Genomic DNA, 18,175 nt, shown 5'->3' with positions numbered 1-18,175 from the left:
CCTATATGTCTCTGCCAGGGGCCCCATCCTCGCCAGCACACAGTCTATGTCCCGCACCACAGTCGCCAGCTCTACCCCCAGTGCATTCAGTCTCTGGTCATATACAGAGTGATCCCCAGGATTAGCAGCCTTCACCTTGTAAATGCAGTCAATTTCTATTTGCAAAAGATTCCTCTGCTGCTGCAACTCACCCATCCTCCTGACCAGTCCTGGTATCTCCTCTGCCAGCTGTAGCTCTGGGGCACGCGGCGGCTCCTTCTGGGGTCTTGCTTTAGGGGTAGACACGTTGGTTTTTAATGTCGCTGGTTTTGTGACTCCAGCCTCCGCAACACTTTTACCGCTGCCACCAGCCTGCAATCTCGTGCGTCCAGAGCTCGCCATGCTGGTCACCACATGTCCCAGCTGAAGGTTCTCCTGGAGTGTTTGCTTCTCCAGAGATGTCGTCTCTGTCTGCCTGGAGTGAGCTGCACACCTGAAGCTGGTGATGGACTCTGCCTCACCTTCTGTGCAGCCACCTGCCCTCCAGCACTCAGGTTCTCAGCAGAAGATGCCTTCTGGGATTTCCTTCCAGGCTCTGGACACTGTTTGCCTTGACTGGCCGACTGTTTAACTGCACCATCCTTGCACACAGACAAAGCTTTCTCTTGTTTCTTTCCCGTACTGAGCTTCAACACAGGATCTTTCTCCATGCTGCTGGGACTTCCATTCTGAGGTTTAATTTCCCCAGAGGCAAATCTGGGATTTCCATCCACATGAGAAGGTTGGGAGTTTCCTCCCAGTGTAGGCCTGGAAGCCAGGGCCTTGCTTGGGATGCTTCCCCGCCCAGGGTGGCCCATCCCTGGGCTTGCTCCAGACATGAGGAGAACCACAGACACACAACCTCACAGCTAGGAGGCAGTATTATAGTAGTTATATTCTTGTACAGAGGAGCAGTATTATAGTAGTTATATTCTTGTACATAGGGGCAGTATTATAGTAGTTATATTCTTGTACATAAGAGCAGTATTATATTAGTTATATTCTTGTACATAGAAGCAGTATTATAGTAGTTATATTCTTGTACTTAGGAGCAGTATTATAGTAGTTATATTCTTGTACATAGGAGCAGTATTATAGTAGTTATATTCTTGTACATAGGGGGCAGTATTATAGTAGTTATATTCTTGTATATAGGGAGCAGTATTATAGTAGTTTTATTCTTGTACATAGGGGCAGTAATATAGTAGTTATATTCTTCTATATAGGGGCAGTAATATAGTAGTTATATTCTTGTATATAGGGGCAGTATTATAGTAGTTATATTCATGTACATAAGAGCACTATTATAGTAGTTATATTCTTGTACATAGGGGGCAGTATTATAGTAGTTATATTCTTGTATATAGGGAGCAGTATTATAGTAGTTATATTCTTGTACATAGGAGCAGTATTATAGTAGTTATATTCTTGTACATAGGGGGAACTATTATAGTAGTTATATTCTTGTATATAGGGAGCAGTATTATAGTAGTTATATTCTTGTACATAGGAGCAGTATTATAGTAGTTATATTCTTGTACATAGGGGGCACTATTATAGTAGTTATATTCTTGTATATAGGGAGCAGTATTATAGTAGTTATATTCTTGTACATAGGAGCAGTATTATAGTAGTTATATTCTTGTACATAGGAGCAGTATTATAGTAGTTATATTCTTGTACATAGGAGCAGTATTATAGTAGTTATATTCTTGTACATAGGAGCAGTATTATAGTAGTTATATTCTTGTACATAGGGGGCAGTATTATAGTAGTTATATTCTTGTATATAGGGAGCAGTATTATAGTAGTTATATTCTTGTACATAGGGGGCAGTATTATAGTAGTTATATTCTTGTATATAGGGAGCAGTATTATAGTAGTTATATTCTTGTACATAGGGGACAGTATTATAGTAGATATATTCATGTATATAAGGGGCAGTATTCTAGTAGTTATATTCTTGTACATAGGGGGCAGTATTATAGTAGTTATATTCTTGCACATAGGAGCAGTATTATAGTAGTTATATTCTTGTACATAGGAGCAGTATTATAGTAGTTATATTCTTGTACATAGGAGCAGTATTATAGTAGTTATATTCTTGTACATAGGGGGCAGTATTATAGTAGTTATATTCTTGTATATAGGGAGCAGTATTATAGTAGTTATATTCTTGTACATAGGGGGCAGTATTATAGTAGTTATATTCTTGTATATAGGGAGCAGTATTATAGTAGTTATATTCTTGTACATAGGGGACAGTATTATAGTAGATATATTCATGTATATAAGGGGCAGTATTCTAGTAGTTATATTCTTGTACATAGGGGGCAGTATTATAGTAGTTATATTCTTGCACATAGGAGCAGTATTATAGTAGTTATATTCTTGTAAATAGGGGCAGTATTATAGTAGTTATAATCTTGTATATAGGGAGCAGTATTATAGTAGTTATATTCTTGTACATAGGGGGCAGTATTATAGTAGTTATATTCATGTATATAAGGGGCAGTATTCTAGCAGTTATATTCTTGTATATAGGGAGCAGTATTATAGTAGTTATATTCTTGTACATAGGGGCAGTATTATAGCAGTTATATTCTTGTACATAGGGGCAGTATTATAGTAGTTATATTCTTGTACATAGGAGCAGTATTATAGTAGTTATATTCTTGTATATAGGGAGCAGTATTATAGTAGTTATATTCTTGTACATAAGAGCAGTATTATGGTAGTTATATTCTTGTATATAGGGGCAGTATTATAGTAGTTATATTCTTGTACATAGGAGCAGTATTATAGTAGTTATATTCTTGTTTATAGGGGCAGTATTATAGTAGTTATATTCTTGTACATAGGGACAGTAATATAGTAGTTATATTCTTGTATATAGGGGGAGTATTATAGTAGTTATATTCTTGTATATAGGGAGCAGTAATATAGTAGTTATATTCTTGTACATAGGAGCAGTATTATAGTAGTTATATTCTTGTACATAGGGGGCAGTATTATAGTAGTTATATTCTTCTCCATAGGAGCAGTATTATAGTAGTTATATTCTTGTACATAGGGGGCCGTATTATAGTAGTTATATTCATGTATATAAGGGGCAGTATTCTAGTAGTTATATTCTTGTACATAGGGGGCAGTATTATAGTAGTTATATTCTTGCACATAGGAGCAGTATTATAGTAGTTATATTCTTGTACATAGGGGCAGTATTATAGTAGTTATATTCTTGTATATGGGGGCAGTATTATACTAGTTATATTCTTGTATATAGGGAGCAGTATTATAGTAGTTATATTCTTGTACATAGGGGGCAGTATTATAGTAGTTATATTCATGTATATAAGGGGCAGTATTCTAGTAGTTATATTCTTGTATATAGGGAGCAGTATTATAGTAGTTATATTCTTGTACATAGGGGCAGTATTATAGCAGTTATATTCTTGTACATAGGGGCAGTATTATAGTAGTTATATTCTTGTACATAAGAGCAGTATTATAGTAGTTATATTCTTGTATGTAGGGGCAGTATTATAGTAGTTATATTCTTGTACATAGGAGCAGTATTATAGTAGTTATATTCTTGTACATAGGAGCAGTATTATAGTAGTTATATTCTTGTACATAGGAGCAGTATTATAGTAGTTATATTCTTGTACATAGGGGGCAGTAGTATAGTAGTTATATTCTTGTACATAGGAGCAGTATTATAGTAGTTATATTCTTGTATATAGGGAGCAGTATTATAGTAGTTATATTCTTGTACATAGGGGGCAGTATTATAGTAGTTATATTCTTGTATATAGGGAGCAGTATTATAGTAGTTATATTCTTGTACATAGGGGACAGTATTATAGTAGATATATTCATGTATATAAGGGGCAGTATTCTAGTAGTTATATTCTTGTACATAGGGGGTGTGATGTACAATGCCCGAAGATATGTTTTCTGTTGCAATGTGCTAACAAATCCTCCATCCTAGGACATTGTAAACTGTCAGTAGTAGGAATTCTTTCCCCCCAGGTTTTATCAACCCTGCCACTTCCTCTGGAAGAGCAGGAATGTTAATTAGCTAGACCATCTTCCTCACACCATTTGGCTTCTCTCAGCTGAAAGAGAAAAAAGTGCGGGAACTAAACTCTTTGTTTGAAACCAGGAGTTTGAATAAAACAATAAGGGATTGTCCCGCGAAAACCATACCCAGCAGAAATATAAAAATCATATTTCTGCGATCCGAGCAGACCCAGCTTCGCTGTGGTGCCTGTTGCAAAACTCTCGGATGTCCAGAACCTGAGATATGATTTGCGCCCAAATGGACGGTCATATCGCATAGATGTTTGATGTTTTCTTGATGGGCTCATTACGCTGGGAAACATGATACCACTGATGAGTCCATACCAGCTTCTCCCATAAAGTTATAGCTAATCTAAGTTTTGTAGCCAAAACATAACTTGGATAAGAGAGGTGGGATCAACCCAGAATGCACCTCTCTGTGATGTCACATAGGAAAGTCTATAAGGCATTCCCTGGCAGAACCAGCTCAGAACAGCTCAAGTCGTCGTGCTAGAAAGATCCAGATGAGCGGAGAAGTGCAGCTCCGCCTCCACCCACCTTAGCCGCATGGTCTGCCTAAGGAACAATATGGAACTGTGAGTGTAATCTCTTTGTTTTCTCCACTTTTATTTTATACCTGTACTGTACATATTTTATGTCTCAATTTTATAGCAACTTTTATCTGTAATCACTGTCCTCTTTCGGAAAATAAATGAAATTATTTAGATCTGTCTCCATGCTCTAAGAATCGAACTATACGCCTTTGATAGATAATCGCTACTAATTCAAGGGGTTTGCCACGGACCCTCTTAATTTAACACTGTGAATTAAGTAACCGTGACTGGTGGCAGCGCGTTGTGTACGGCTATTACGGCTTGCTGGCAGTCTAGAAGGGTCTTATATTGCTGAGTAAGGGGCTTCAGCCACAGCATTGATAATTCCCTTACTGCAGAAGCCTAATTGCCGGTTCACAACAGGCAGCCCGTCCGGCGACTAATTATCCTAGGTGCAGTTCCCTGACTGACCTGAGGGTAAGGGGGGCGCCGGAGAGCTGCGAGTTCCAAAGTGGAACTGAGAAAGTGGGATATACATAAATCCCCGCAGTACTTGGAAGATTGATAGCAGTGGTGGGGCATCCAAATTAAACTCCCCCTGCGGCAAATTGTAGAGCGAGATTAGCTTGCTGGATATTTTTGGTCACATGGTGCCAGTGTTGGGATAACTAAGATAAGCCCCACTGCGCCTGTGATAGCCGTGTGCCGGCATTGTGTCACGCCCCTCCGTCCGCTGATACACCCGTGTCAGTGGTGGGACTGTGACATAGTGGTAACACAGGGTCCGCTGTCCGTCGCGTTTTGGTGGCAGCGGGACTCCCGTTAGTGTCGCCCGTAAGTGGACGAACGGCGGTGGGCTGTTCGTCACATATTGGTGGCAGCGCGGTGGGATAATCCTAGAGCATTAGTGATTTGGTTTGAGCAATCATTCCTCTCACTAAAAACCTGCACGGTTCCTGCGGGAATCCTGCATCATAGGTTTTGGAGAACAGACTCAGTGGTTACTAGTCCTGAGACATTAGTGTGTACTTGCAAGTATTCCCTCCCGTTTCTTCGTTTTTCTTTTTCTATCTTTTATTTGGCAACCATGGCGGCAAAAGGAGAACCTTGGTACAACCGGCAGACAAAGGAAGTTCTTGCTGGGTTATGCACGTACCAAGGCCTTGACGCCACGAACAAAAACAGAGCTCAAATGATCGCGGCTCTAGTGCAGCTGGACAACGACCAGAATCCAGCGAGCGCAGAAGTTGGCCCAAGTTGCAATGGGGCTGCAGCAGAGGCTCCACTCCTGAGCGCTGGCCCCACATTCAACCAGAACGGGGTGGACCCCTATCTGCAAATGGCCTTGGACGAACTCCCCGCCAAAGACAGTGATGGGCGGGTGAGGCTGATCCAGCAAGCTCGAGAGAGAGCAGAGCAGCGAGCCGAGCGCCAGGCGGAGAGAGCTGAGCGCCAAGCTGAGGCTGAGAGAGCCGAGCGTCAGGCGCAGAGGGCCCATGAACTGGAGGTACTCCAGCGGGGTGGGAATGCCCTCACAGCCCGAAGCCGTGAGCCCAGCAGCGTCCAGACTCCTAAACCCCGGCCAGAGCATTTTCCCGTGATGGAAAAGGACGGGGACTTGGACACATTTCTGCGAGCCTTTGAGAAAGCCTGCAGACAGTACCAGCTGCCTAGAGACCAATGGGCAAGGTACTTGACCCCAGGGCTAAAAGGCAAAGCCCTGGAGGCATTTGCTTCTCTTCCGCCAGAAGCCGATGATGACTATGACGCCATAAAGCAGGCGCTGATCGCCAAATACCGGCTGACACCTGAGGTATACCGAAAGAAGTTCCGACACCTCCAACGTGGCCCACACGATAGCTACAGTGATGTGGTGCAAGGACTCAGGACCCACTTTGACCAGTGGATCCATGGACTGTCCGTTGAAACCTTTGAGCAGCTACGGGACCTGATGATCAAAGACCAGTTCCTGCATCTCTGCCCAGCTGAGGTCCGACAGTTCATCCTGGACCGCGAACCAACGAACGCGGACAAAGCGGCGCAGATCGCCGACAACCACGAGGCCAACCGGAAGCCCGAGACGCGGAGGCCAGTCGCCACCAGCTGGAAAGGGGGTAAGCCAGCAACCAACCCCAATGCCCCAGCTAGCCGTCCCTCCGGAGGCCCAGTCCCTGTTGCCAACAGCAGGCCGGCTACTGACAGTCGCCTGTGTCACCACTGCCAGCGGCCTGGTCACTTCTTTTACACCTGTCCGAATAGGCCGAAGAACCCCCCAGCCAAGGCCCCCGGGCCCAACGCCTCTGTTCTTTTGGTGGGAGGTGTGGTTGGGAGGGCTGACGACAACGTTCAACCTGTTCAGGTGGGGGCCCGTCTTGCTACAGGCCTCAAGGACACCGGGGCTGAACGAACCCTCATCCGTCCTGGACTGGCGGCCCCTGAAGAGTTTGTTGAGGGGAAAACCCTGACTGTCACCGGGATTGGAGGCACCCGTTGTCCCTTGCCAGTGGCACGAGTTTTTCTTGATTGGGGTGCCGGGAGCGGGTTGAGGGAGGTGGGAGTGTCTGAAAATTTGCCCACTGATGTTTTATTGGGGACTGACTTGGGGAGGATGGTTGCATACTATGTCCCTGACACCCTTCCCCAAACTGATAATAAGGGTAACGTTAACCCTGATGATGTTGATGATGGGAAACTGAATGTGTTACCTGCTAATGCCTTGATGAGTAATGATGCAACTAACAACCATTCGTTCCCAAGGTATGATGCTGATGCTGATGTGAATGTACCAAAGCAAACTGATAACCATTCTTTTCCTAGGAATGATGATGTTGATGTATCTGTGCCGACTGAACACGTTAACCCTTTCTTTGAAACGGTAGATGTGTCCACAGGTACCGAGGTGCTCAGCCCCGTCACTCTGCGGAGTGAGACGGCTGAGGAACCCCTGGCAGGAGCAAGCAACGGTGCTCAAGAGAATGGGGAGGTGCATGGGGACCATGAGGAAGGTAATGCCATGCAGCTGACCAGTGCCACCGAGGAAGGTAACTGGCCCATAAGTAGCACTGCTCCTGAAGTGTTGGGGGTGGATGGGGAGGTAGAGCCCAGGGCAGCACCAGCTGGTGGGTCTGAAGAAATCCCCAGGGAGACAGCATACATAGCAGCTGTCACACGCAGTCAGAGTGCCCAGATCGCAGGTAACGCACTGTCTTCTGGACCCTCTGCTGCTACAGGAGAGACTGAACCAGAGGTGAACCCAGAGCCGGTTCCAGAGGGTCCCAGTAAAGAGGGGACCCTGACGTCACTTCTGGCAGCCTCCAGCATGGAGTTCCAGGCTGCTCTGCACTCAGATGCCAGCCTGGAGAAATTGAGAGGTCTCACCGAGACGCCCACCTCCAAGTCTGATAAGGAGAGGGTGTTCTGGGAACGAGGAAGGTTGTACCGGGAGACAGTACCCGGAGATCCTAAAAAGGAGTGGTTGAGGGAAAGACAGCTGGTCGTCCCCTATCAGTTCAGAACTGAGTTGTTGCGGATTGCCCATGAGATTCCACTCGCTGGACACTTGGGGATCAGCAAAACAAAGGCACGGCTGTCTCAACACTTCTATTGGCCCAAGATGGGGACAGATGTAACACACTACTGCCGCTCCTGTGCCACCTGTCAAAAAGTGGGTAAGGCGGGGCCTGCTCTTAAGGCTCCCCTTATTCCTTTGCCGGTGATAGAGGAGCCTTTCCAGAGAATCGCGGTGGACATTGTAGGACCGCTGTCCGTCCCCAGCAGCTCCGGAAAGCGATACATTCTCACCGTGGTAGACTACGCTACCCGGTACCCAGAGGCAGTAGCTCTGTCTTCAACCAGGGCAGATAAGGTGGCTGACGCACTGGTGACCATCTTTTCGAGAGTAGGATTTCCCAGGGAGATGCTTACCGATCAAGGGCCCCAATTCATGTCTCGCCTAATGGAGGCTCTCTGTGAGAAAATGCAGGTGACGCAGCTGGTATCGAGTCCGTATCACCCACAGACTAACGGTTTGTGTGAACGTTTCAACGGTACCCTCAAACAGATGCTCCGCATACTGGTTGAGACCCAAGGGCACGACTGGGAGCGGTACCTCCCACACCTGCTGTTCGCTTACAGAGAAGTTCCGCAGGCTTCGACCGGGTTCTCCCCCTTCGAGCTCCTGTATGGCAGGCGAGTCCGGGGACCCCTTGGGTTGATAAGAGAATCCTGGGAAGATGAGCCAAACCCCACAGAAGTGTCCATCGTGGATTATGTCATGCGCTTCCGTGACAAGATGCAGACCTTGACGCAGTTGGTGCATGACAACATGACGCAGGCTCAGGCTGACCAGAAGCGCTGGTACGACCAGAACGCCCGGGAGCGGACCTACCAGGTGGGTCAAAAGGTGTGGGTGTTGGTCCCGGTACCAACGGATAAGCTTCAGGCAGCCTGGGAAGGCCCGTACGTCGTCCACCAACAGCTCAACCCGGTCACCTACGTGGTCACGCTTGACCATGCTCGGGGTAGGCGCAAGGCCTTTCACGTCAACATGCTGAAGGCGCACTACGAACGTGAAGCTTGCATCCTACCGGTCTGCAATCTGCCAGAGGATGGGGAGGAAGATTCCCTCCTGGACATGCTGGCCCAGGCCAAGGCCAATGGGTCCATTGAGGACATGGAGATAAGTGGTTCGCTCACCGTGTCCCAGCGGTTGCAGTTGATGGCCACCCTGGAACTCTTCCGGCCCGTGTTCACCAACCGTCCTGGGAGGACGGAGTTAGCGGTTCATGAGGTGGACACCGGGAATCATGCCCCATTACGGCGAACACCTTATCGGATCTCTGAAACGGTGCAACAAGTCATGCGCCGAGAGGTCGATGAGATGTTAAGGCTGGGAGTGATTCGACGGTCAAAAGGTGCGTGGGCTTCACCTGTAGTCCTCGTTCCTAAAAAGGATCGAACCACCCGGTTCTGCGTGGACTACAGGGGGCTCAACGCCATCACAACCTCTGATGCCCACCCAATGCCGCGCATCGAGGATCTGCTCGAGCGGTTGACAAACGCCAACTACATATCCATCATGGATTTGAGTCGGGGATACTGGCAGATTCCCCTGAGCCCTGAGGCGCAGGAGAAATCCGCCTTTATCACCCCCTTTGGACTGTACGAGTCCACGGTCATGCCCTTCGGCATGAAGAATGCCCCTGCCACTTTCCAGCGGATGGTCAACCACCTGCTTCGGGGACTGGAGGAGTACGCCGTGGCGTACTTAGACGATATTGCCGTCTTCAGTTCCACCTGGGAGGAACACCTTCAGCACCTCCAGGAGGTGCTCAAGCGTCTTCACCAGGCAGGCCTGACCATCAAGCCGGGGAAGTGCCAGATAGGCATGCGCAAGGTCCACTACCTGGGGCACCGGGTAGGCGGGGGTTCCATGAGTCCGGAGCCAGGAAAAGTGGACGCAATCGTGTCCTGGCCCACCCCCAGGACCAAGAAACAGGTGAAGTCCTTCTTGGGCACTGCAGGGTACTATAGGCGGTTCGTACAGGACTATAGCGCCCTTGCCAAACCCTTGACTGACCTCACCAAGCAGAGGCTACCCCAAACAGTCAACTGGACAGATGACTGTGAGGCGGCTTTCCAAGCTTTGAAAGCAGCCCTGTGCAACTCTCCAGTGTTGAGAGCAGTCGACAGCAGTCGCCCGTTTCTGGTACAGACCGACGCCAGCGAGTTTGGCCTCGGTGCTGTGCTTAGCCAGGTCGACTCGGGGAACCAAGAGCACCCCGTGTTGTACCTGAGCCGGAAACTTCTGCCGAGGGAAGTGGCATACTCGACCATCGAGAAGGAGTGTCTGGCCATGGTGTGGGCACTGCAACGTTTGCAGCCCTACCTGTACGGGCGCGCCTTCACGGTGGTAACCGACCACAACCCTCTGAGCTGGTTGCACACAGTGTCCGGAACCAATGGAAGATTGCTCCGCTGGAGCCTTGCCCTTCAACAGTACGATTTTACTGTAAAACACAGGAAGGGCAGTGAAAACGGCAATGCCGATGGGTTGTCCCGCCGGGGCGAACCCGCTGAGGTGCGCATGGCAGATTACCGAGAGGTAATGCCTCCTTAGCGCCCTCTTAAGGGGGGAGGTGTGATGTACAATGCCCGAAGATATGTTTTCTGTTGCAATGTGCTAACAAATCCTCCATCCTAGGACATTGTAAACTGTCAGTAGTAGGAATTCTTTCCCCCCAGGTTTTATCAACCCTGCCACTTCCTCTGGAAGAGCAGGAATGTTAATTAGCTAGACCATCTTCCTCACACCATTTGGCTTCTCTCAGCTGAAAGAGAAAAAAGTGCGGGAACTAAACTCTTTGTTTGAAACCAGGAGTTTGAATAAAACAATAAGGGATTGTCCCGCGAAAACCATACCCAGCAGAAATATAAAAATCATATTTCTGCGATCCGAGCAGACCCAGCTTCGCTGTGGTGCCTGTTGCAAAACTCTCGGATGTCCAGAACCTGAGATATGATTTGCGCCCAAATGGACGGTCATATCGCATAGATGTTTGATGTTTTCTTGATGGGCTCATTACGCTGGGAAACATGATACCACTGATGAGTCCATACCAGCTTCTCCCATAAAGTTATAGCTAATCTAAGTTTTGTAGCCAAAACATAACTTGGATAAGAGAGGTGGGATCAACCCAGAATGCACCTCTCTGTGATGTCACATAGGAAAGTCTATAAGGCATTCCCTGGCAGAACCAGCTCAGAACAGCTCAAGTCGTCGTGCTAGAAAGATCCAGATGAGCGGAGAAGTGCAGCTCCGCCTCCACCCACCTTAGCCGCATGGTCTGCCTAAGGAACAATATGGAACTGTGAGTGTAATCTCTTTGTTTTCTCCACTTTTATTTTATACCTGTACTGTACATATTTTATGTCTCAATTTTATAGCAACTTTTATCTGTAATCACTGTCCTCTTTCGGAAAATAAATGAAATTATTTAGATCTGTCTCCATGCTCTAAGAATCGAACTATACGCCTTTGATAGATAATCGCTACTAATTCAAGGGGTTTGCCACGGACCCTCTTAATTTAACACTGTGAATTAAGTAACCGTGACTGGTGGCAGCGCGTTGTGTACGGCTATTACGGCTTGCTGGCAGTCTAGAAGGGTCTTATATTGCTGAGTAAGGGGCTTCAGCCACAGCATTGATAATTCCCTTACTGCAGAAGCCTAATTGCCGGTTCACAACAGGCAGCCCGTCCGGCGACTAATTATCCTAGGTGCAGTTCCCTGACTGACCTGAGGGTAAGGGGGGCGCCGGAGAGCTGCGAGTTCCAAAGTGGAACTGAGAAAGTGGGATATACATAAATCCCCGCAGTACTTGGAAGATTGATAGCAGTGGTGGGGCATCCAAATTAAACTCCCCCTGCGGCAAATTGTAGAGCGAGATTAGCTTGCAGGATATTTTTGGTCACATGGTGCCAGTGTTGGGATAACTAAGATAAGCCCCACTGCGCCTGTGATAGCCGTGTGCCGGCATTGTGTCACGCCCCTCCGTCCGCTGATACACCCGTGTCAGTGGTGGGACTGTGACATAGTGGTGACACAGGGTCCGCTGTCCGTCGCATTTTGGTGGCAGCGGGACTCCCGTTAGTGTCGCCCGTAAGTGGACGAACGGCGGTGGGCTGTTCGTCACAGGGGGCAGTATTATAGTAGTTATATTCTTGCACATAGGAGCAGTATTATAGTAGTTATATTCTTGTACATAGGGGCAGTATTATAGTAGTTATATTCTTGTATATAGGGGGCAGTATTATACTAGTTATATTCTTGTATATAGGGGGCAGTATTATAGTAGTTATATTCATGTATATAAGGGGCAGTATTCTAGTAGTTATATTCTTGTACATAGGAGCAGTATTATAGTAGTTATATTCTTGTACATAGGGGCAGTATTATAGTAGTTAAATTCTTGTACATAGGAGCAGTATTATAGTAGTTATATTCTTGTATATAGGGGCAGTATTATAGTAATTATATTCTTGTACATAGGGGCAGTAATATAGTTATATTCTTGTATATAGGGGCAGTATTATAGTAGTTATATTCTTGTATATAGGGAGCAGTATTATAGTAGTTATATTCTTGTACATAGGGGCAGTAATATAGTAGTTATATTCTTGTATATAGGGGCAGTATTATAGTAGTTATATTCTTGTACATAAGAGCAGTATTATAGTAGTTATATTCTTGTATATAGGGGGCAGTATTATACTAGTTATATTCTTGTATATAGGGGCAGTATTATAGTAGTTATATTCTTGTACATAAGAGCAGTATTATAGTAGTTATATTCTTGTATATAGGGGGCAGTATTATACTAGTTATATTCTTGTATATAGGGGCAGTATTATAGTAGTTATATTCTTGTACATAGGGGGCAGTATTATAGCAGTTATATTCTTGTACATAGGGGCAGTATTATAGTAGTTATATTCTTGTACATAAGAGCAGTATTATAGTAGTTATATTCTTGTATATAGGGGCAGTATTATAGTAGTTATATTCTTGTACATAGGAGCAGTATTATAGTAGTTATATTCTTGTACATAGGGGCAGTATTATAGTAGTTATATTCTTGTACATAAGAGCAGTATTATAGTAGTTATATTCTTGTATATAGGGGGCAGTATTATACTAGTTATATTCTTGTATATAGGGGCAGTATTATAGTAGTTATATTCTTGTACATAGGGGGCAGTATTATAGCAGTTATATTCTTGTACATAGGGGCAGTATTATAGTAGTTATATTCTTGTACATAAGAGCAGTATTATAGTAGTTATATTCTTGTATATAGGGGCAGTATTATAGTAGTTATATTCTTGTACATAGGAGCAGTATTATAGTAGTTATATTCTTGTATATAGGGGCAGTATTATAGTAGTTATATTCTTGTACATAGTGGCAGTAATATAGTAGTTATATTCTTGTATATAGGGGCAGTATTATAGTAGTTATATTCTTGTATATAGGGAGCAGTATTATAGTAGTTATATTCTTGTACATAGGGGCAGTAATATAGTAGTTATATTCTTGTATATAGGGGCAGTATTATAGTAGTTATATTCTTGTAGATAAGAGCAGTATTATAGTAGTTCTATTCTTGTATATAGGGGCAGTATTATAGTAGTTATATTCTTGTATATAGGGGCAGTATTATAGTAGTTATATTCTTGTACATAAGAGCAGTATTATAGTAGCTATATTCTTGTATATAGGGGCAGTATTATAGTAGTTATATTCTTGTACATAGGGGCAGTATTATAGTAGTTATATTCTTGTACATAGGGGCAGTATTATAGTAGTTATATTCTTGTACATAGGGGGCAGTATTATAGTAGTTATATTCTTGTACATAGGGGGGCAGTATTATAGTAGTTATATTCTTATACATAGGGGCAGTATTATAGTAGTTATATTCTTGTACATAGGGGGCAGTATTATAGTAGTTATATTCTTGTACATAGGAGCAGTATTATAGTAGTTATATTCTTGTACACAGGGAGCAGTATTATAGTAGATACAGTATATTCTTGATGGGTCTATGGGAATGGGACTATAGGATGGGGGATATGTATGATGGGTATGTGGCGTTTTGAGACTTGTGCAGGAGACAGTTGCTTGGAATTTGTGTGCACATACTCATCCTCTCCTATTTGTTTTCTCCTTTCTATTCCTCCCCTGTGTTCCACTCTGTTTGTTGAGTGTATTTTGCATGATTGTAATTTTCATTTATCCCTGTCCGTCTTCATTTGTTTGTCTGGTTAGTGTTATCCTTGGGTGGGGAAAGGGACAGATAAGGGTTACTATAAGAGCACAGCAAGGCACATGCATCTACACCTTCAGAAGTAATCTGGGAGACAGGGATAGACTAGGGCTCCCCTACTTCAAAGGATTGGGTAGGCACCCACAGACCCTAGTCACTCTCTAACACTTATATTTTGCTCAGAGATGTGTTATTATCTCTGCTGTGTTGCACTGACCTCTGGCAGCAGCTGGTTGTCATTCTGGTATAGGAGAACTTTTAGCTCATCTTCGTTCAGTCCGCTGATCTCTTGGGCTTTTAAGATGGACTGGTTATGACTTGATAAAATGTCATGTGAGTATTTGCATTGTTGGCTGGAACAGAAAAAAAACGTAAAAATTTATGCTAATATGCTTTATCTAAACTAGTGTGTGATAATGTCAGCGCACTTCTCATTTTTAAACATTTTCTCACACGTAACAATATATTCAAAATAAAAGAAATACTACTTTACTTATTATAAACCCTCCATACTCCCCGGTCACCCACCTCCTGTCCTGTACATTACTCCCCGGTCACCCACCTCCTGTCCTGTACATTACTCCCCGGTCACCACCTCCTGTCCTGTACATTACTCCCCGGTCACCACCTCCTGTCCTGTACATTACTCCCCGGTCACCCTCCTCCTGTCCTGTACATTACTCCCCGGTCACCCACCTCCTGTCCTGTACATTACTCCCCGGTCACCCACCTCCTGTCCTGTACATTACTCCCCGGTCACCACCTCCTGTCCTGTACATTACTCCCCGGTCACCCTCCTCCTGTCCTGTACATTACTCCCCGGTCACCCACCTCCTGTCCTGTACATTACTCCCCGGTCACCCACCTCCCGTCCTGTACATTACTCCCCGGTCACCCACCTCCTGTCCTGTACATTACTCCCCGGTCACCCACCTCCTGTCCTGTACATTACTCCCCGGTCACCCACCTCCTGTCCTGTACATTACTCCCCGGTCACCACCTCCTGTCCTGTACATTACTCCCCGGTCACCCTCCTCCTGTCCTGTACATTACTCCCCGGTCACCCACCTCCTGTCCTGTACATTACTCCCCGGTCACCCACCTCCTGTCCTGTACATTACTCCCCGGTCACCACCTCCTGTCCTGTACATTACTCCCCGGTCACCCTCCTCCTGTCCTGTACATTACTCCCCGGTCACCCACCTCCTGTCCTGTACATTACTCCCCGGTCACCCACCTCCCGTCCTGTACATTACTCCCCGGTCACCCACCTCCTGTCCTGTACATTACTCCCCGGTCACCCACCTCCTGTCCTGTACATTACTCCCCGGTCACCCACCTCCTGTCCTGTACATTACTCCCCGGTCACCACCTCCTGTCCTGTACATTACTCCCCGGTCACCCTCCTCCTGTCCTGTACATTACTCCCCGGTCACCCACCTCCTGTCCTGTACATTACTCCCCGGTCACCCTCCTCCTGTCCTGTACATTACTCCCCGGTCACCCACCTCCCGTCCTGTACATTACTCCCCGGTCACCCACCTCCTGTCCTGTACATTACTCCCAGGTCACCCACCTCCCGTCCTGTACATTACTCCCCGGTCACCCACCTCCTGTCCTGTACATTACTCCCCGGTTACTCACCTCCCGTCCTGTACATTACTCCCCGGTCACCCACCTCCCGTCCTGTACATTACTCCCCGGTCACCACCTCCTGTCCTGTACATTACTCCACGGTCACCCACCTCCCGTCCTGTACATTACTCCCCGGTCACCCACCTCCTGTCCTGTACATTACTCCCCGGTCACCCACCTCCTGTCCTGTACATTACTCCCCGGTCACCACCTCCCGTCCTGTACATTACTCCCCAGTCACAACCTCCCGTCCTGTACATTACTCCCCGGTCACCCACCTCCTGTCCTGTACATTACTCCCCGGTCACCACCTCCTGTCCTGTACATTACTCCCTGGTTACTCACCTCCTGTCCTGTACATTACTCCCGGGTCACCCACCTCCTGTCCTGTACATTACTCCCCGGTCACCACCTCCTGTCCTGTACATTCCTCCCCGGTTACTCACCTCCTGTCCTGTACATTACTCCCGGGTCACCCACCTCCTGTCCTGTACATTACTCCCCGGTCACCCACCTCCTGTCCTGTACATTACTCCCCGGTCACCACCTCCTGTCCTGTACATTACTCCCGGGTCACCACCTCCTGTCCTGTACATTACTCCCCGGTCACCCACCTCCCGTCCTGTACATTACTCCCCGGTCACCACCTCCTGTCCTGTACATTACTCCCCGGTCACCACCTCCTGTCCTGTACATTACTCCCCGGTCACCACCTCCCGTCCTGTACATTACTCCCCGGTCACCCACCTCCTGTCCTGTACGTTACTCCCCGGTCACCCACCTCCTGTCCTGTACATTACTCCCCGGTCACCACCTCCCGTCCTGTACATTACTCCCCGGTCACCACCTCCCGTCCTGTACATTACTCCCCGGTCACCCACCTCCTGTCCTGTACATTACTCCCCGGTCACCACCTCCTGTCCTGTACATTACTCCCTGGTTACTCACCTCCTGTCCTGTACATTACTCCCGGGTCACCCACCTCCTGTCCTGTACATTACTCCCCGGTCACCACCTCCTGTCCTGTACATTACTCCCCGGTTACTCACCTCCTGTCCTGTACATTACTCCCGGGTCACCCACCTCCTGTCCTGTACATTACTCCCCGGTCACCCACCTCCTGTCCTGTACATTACTCCCGGGTCACCACCTCCTGTCCTGTACATTACTCCCCGGTCACCCACCTCCTGTCCTGTACATTACTCCCCGGTCACCACCTCCTGTCCTGTACATTACTCCCCGGTCACCACCTCCTGTCCTGTACATTACTCCCCGGTCACCACCTCCTGTCCTGTACATTACTCCCCGGTCACCACCTCCCGTCCTGTACATTACTCCACGGTCACCAACCTCCCGTCCTGTACATTACTCCCCGGTCACCACCTCCTGTCCTGTACATTACTCCCGGGTCACCCACCTCCTGTCCTGTACATTACTCCCCGGTCACCACCTCCTGTCCTGTACATTACTCCCGGGTCACCACCTCCTGTCCTGTACATTACTCCCCGGTCACCCACCTCCTGTCCTGTACATTACTCCCCGGTCACCACCTCCTGTCCTGTACATTACTCCCCGGTCACCACCTCCTGTCCTGTACATTACTCCCCGGTCACCACCTCCCGTCCTGTACATTACTCCCCGGTCACCACCTCCCGTCCTGTACATTACTCCCCGGTCACCCACCTCCCGTCCTGTACATTACTCCCCGGTCACCCACCTCCCGTCCTGTACATTACTCCCCGGTCACCCACCTCCCGTCCTGTACATTACTCCCCGGTCACCACCTCCCGTCCTGTACATTACTCCCCGGTCACCACCTCCCGTCCTGTACATTACTCCCCGGTCACCCACCTCCCGTCCTGTACATTACTCCCCGGTCACCCACCTCCCGTCCTGTACATTACTCCCTGGTCACCACCTCCCGTCCTGTACATTACTCCCCGGTCACCCACCTCCCGTCCTGTACATTACTCCCCGGTCACCCACCTCCCGTCCTGTACATTACTCCCCGGTCACCCACCTCCCGTCCTGTACATTACTCCCCGGTCACCCACCTCCCGTCCTGTACATTACTC

At 47.2% G+C, this 18,175-nt stretch overlaps 1 protein-coding gene across 1 annotated transcript in view; it reads right to left on the bottom strand.

Moving 5' to 3' along the window:
* The window catches only part of LOC141048469 (zinc finger CCCH-type antiviral protein 1-like), a 78,967-nt gene that overhangs the window by 47,347 nt on the left and 13,445 nt on the right, over window positions 1-18,175 (bottom strand). Inside the window, exon 4 of the mRNA XM_073544055.1 lies at window positions 14,683-14,818. Within this exon, the coding sequence (XP_073400156.1) occupies window positions 14,683-14,818 (136 nt within the window). The remainder of the gene's footprint in view (window positions 1-14,682; window positions 14,819-18,175) is intronic.

Source organism: Dendrobates tinctorius, unplaced genomic scaffold (assembly GCF_039654945.1).
Source record: "Dendrobates tinctorius isolate UK_male_01 unplaced genomic scaffold, ASM3965494v1 ptg000136l, whole genome shotgun sequence".
Classification (NCBI taxonomy): domain Eukaryota; kingdom Metazoa; phylum Chordata; class Amphibia; order Anura; family Dendrobatidae; genus Dendrobates; species Dendrobates tinctorius.
Note: the sequence above shows the minus strand (reverse complement) of the source record. Positions and strands in the feature narration are given on the sequence as shown.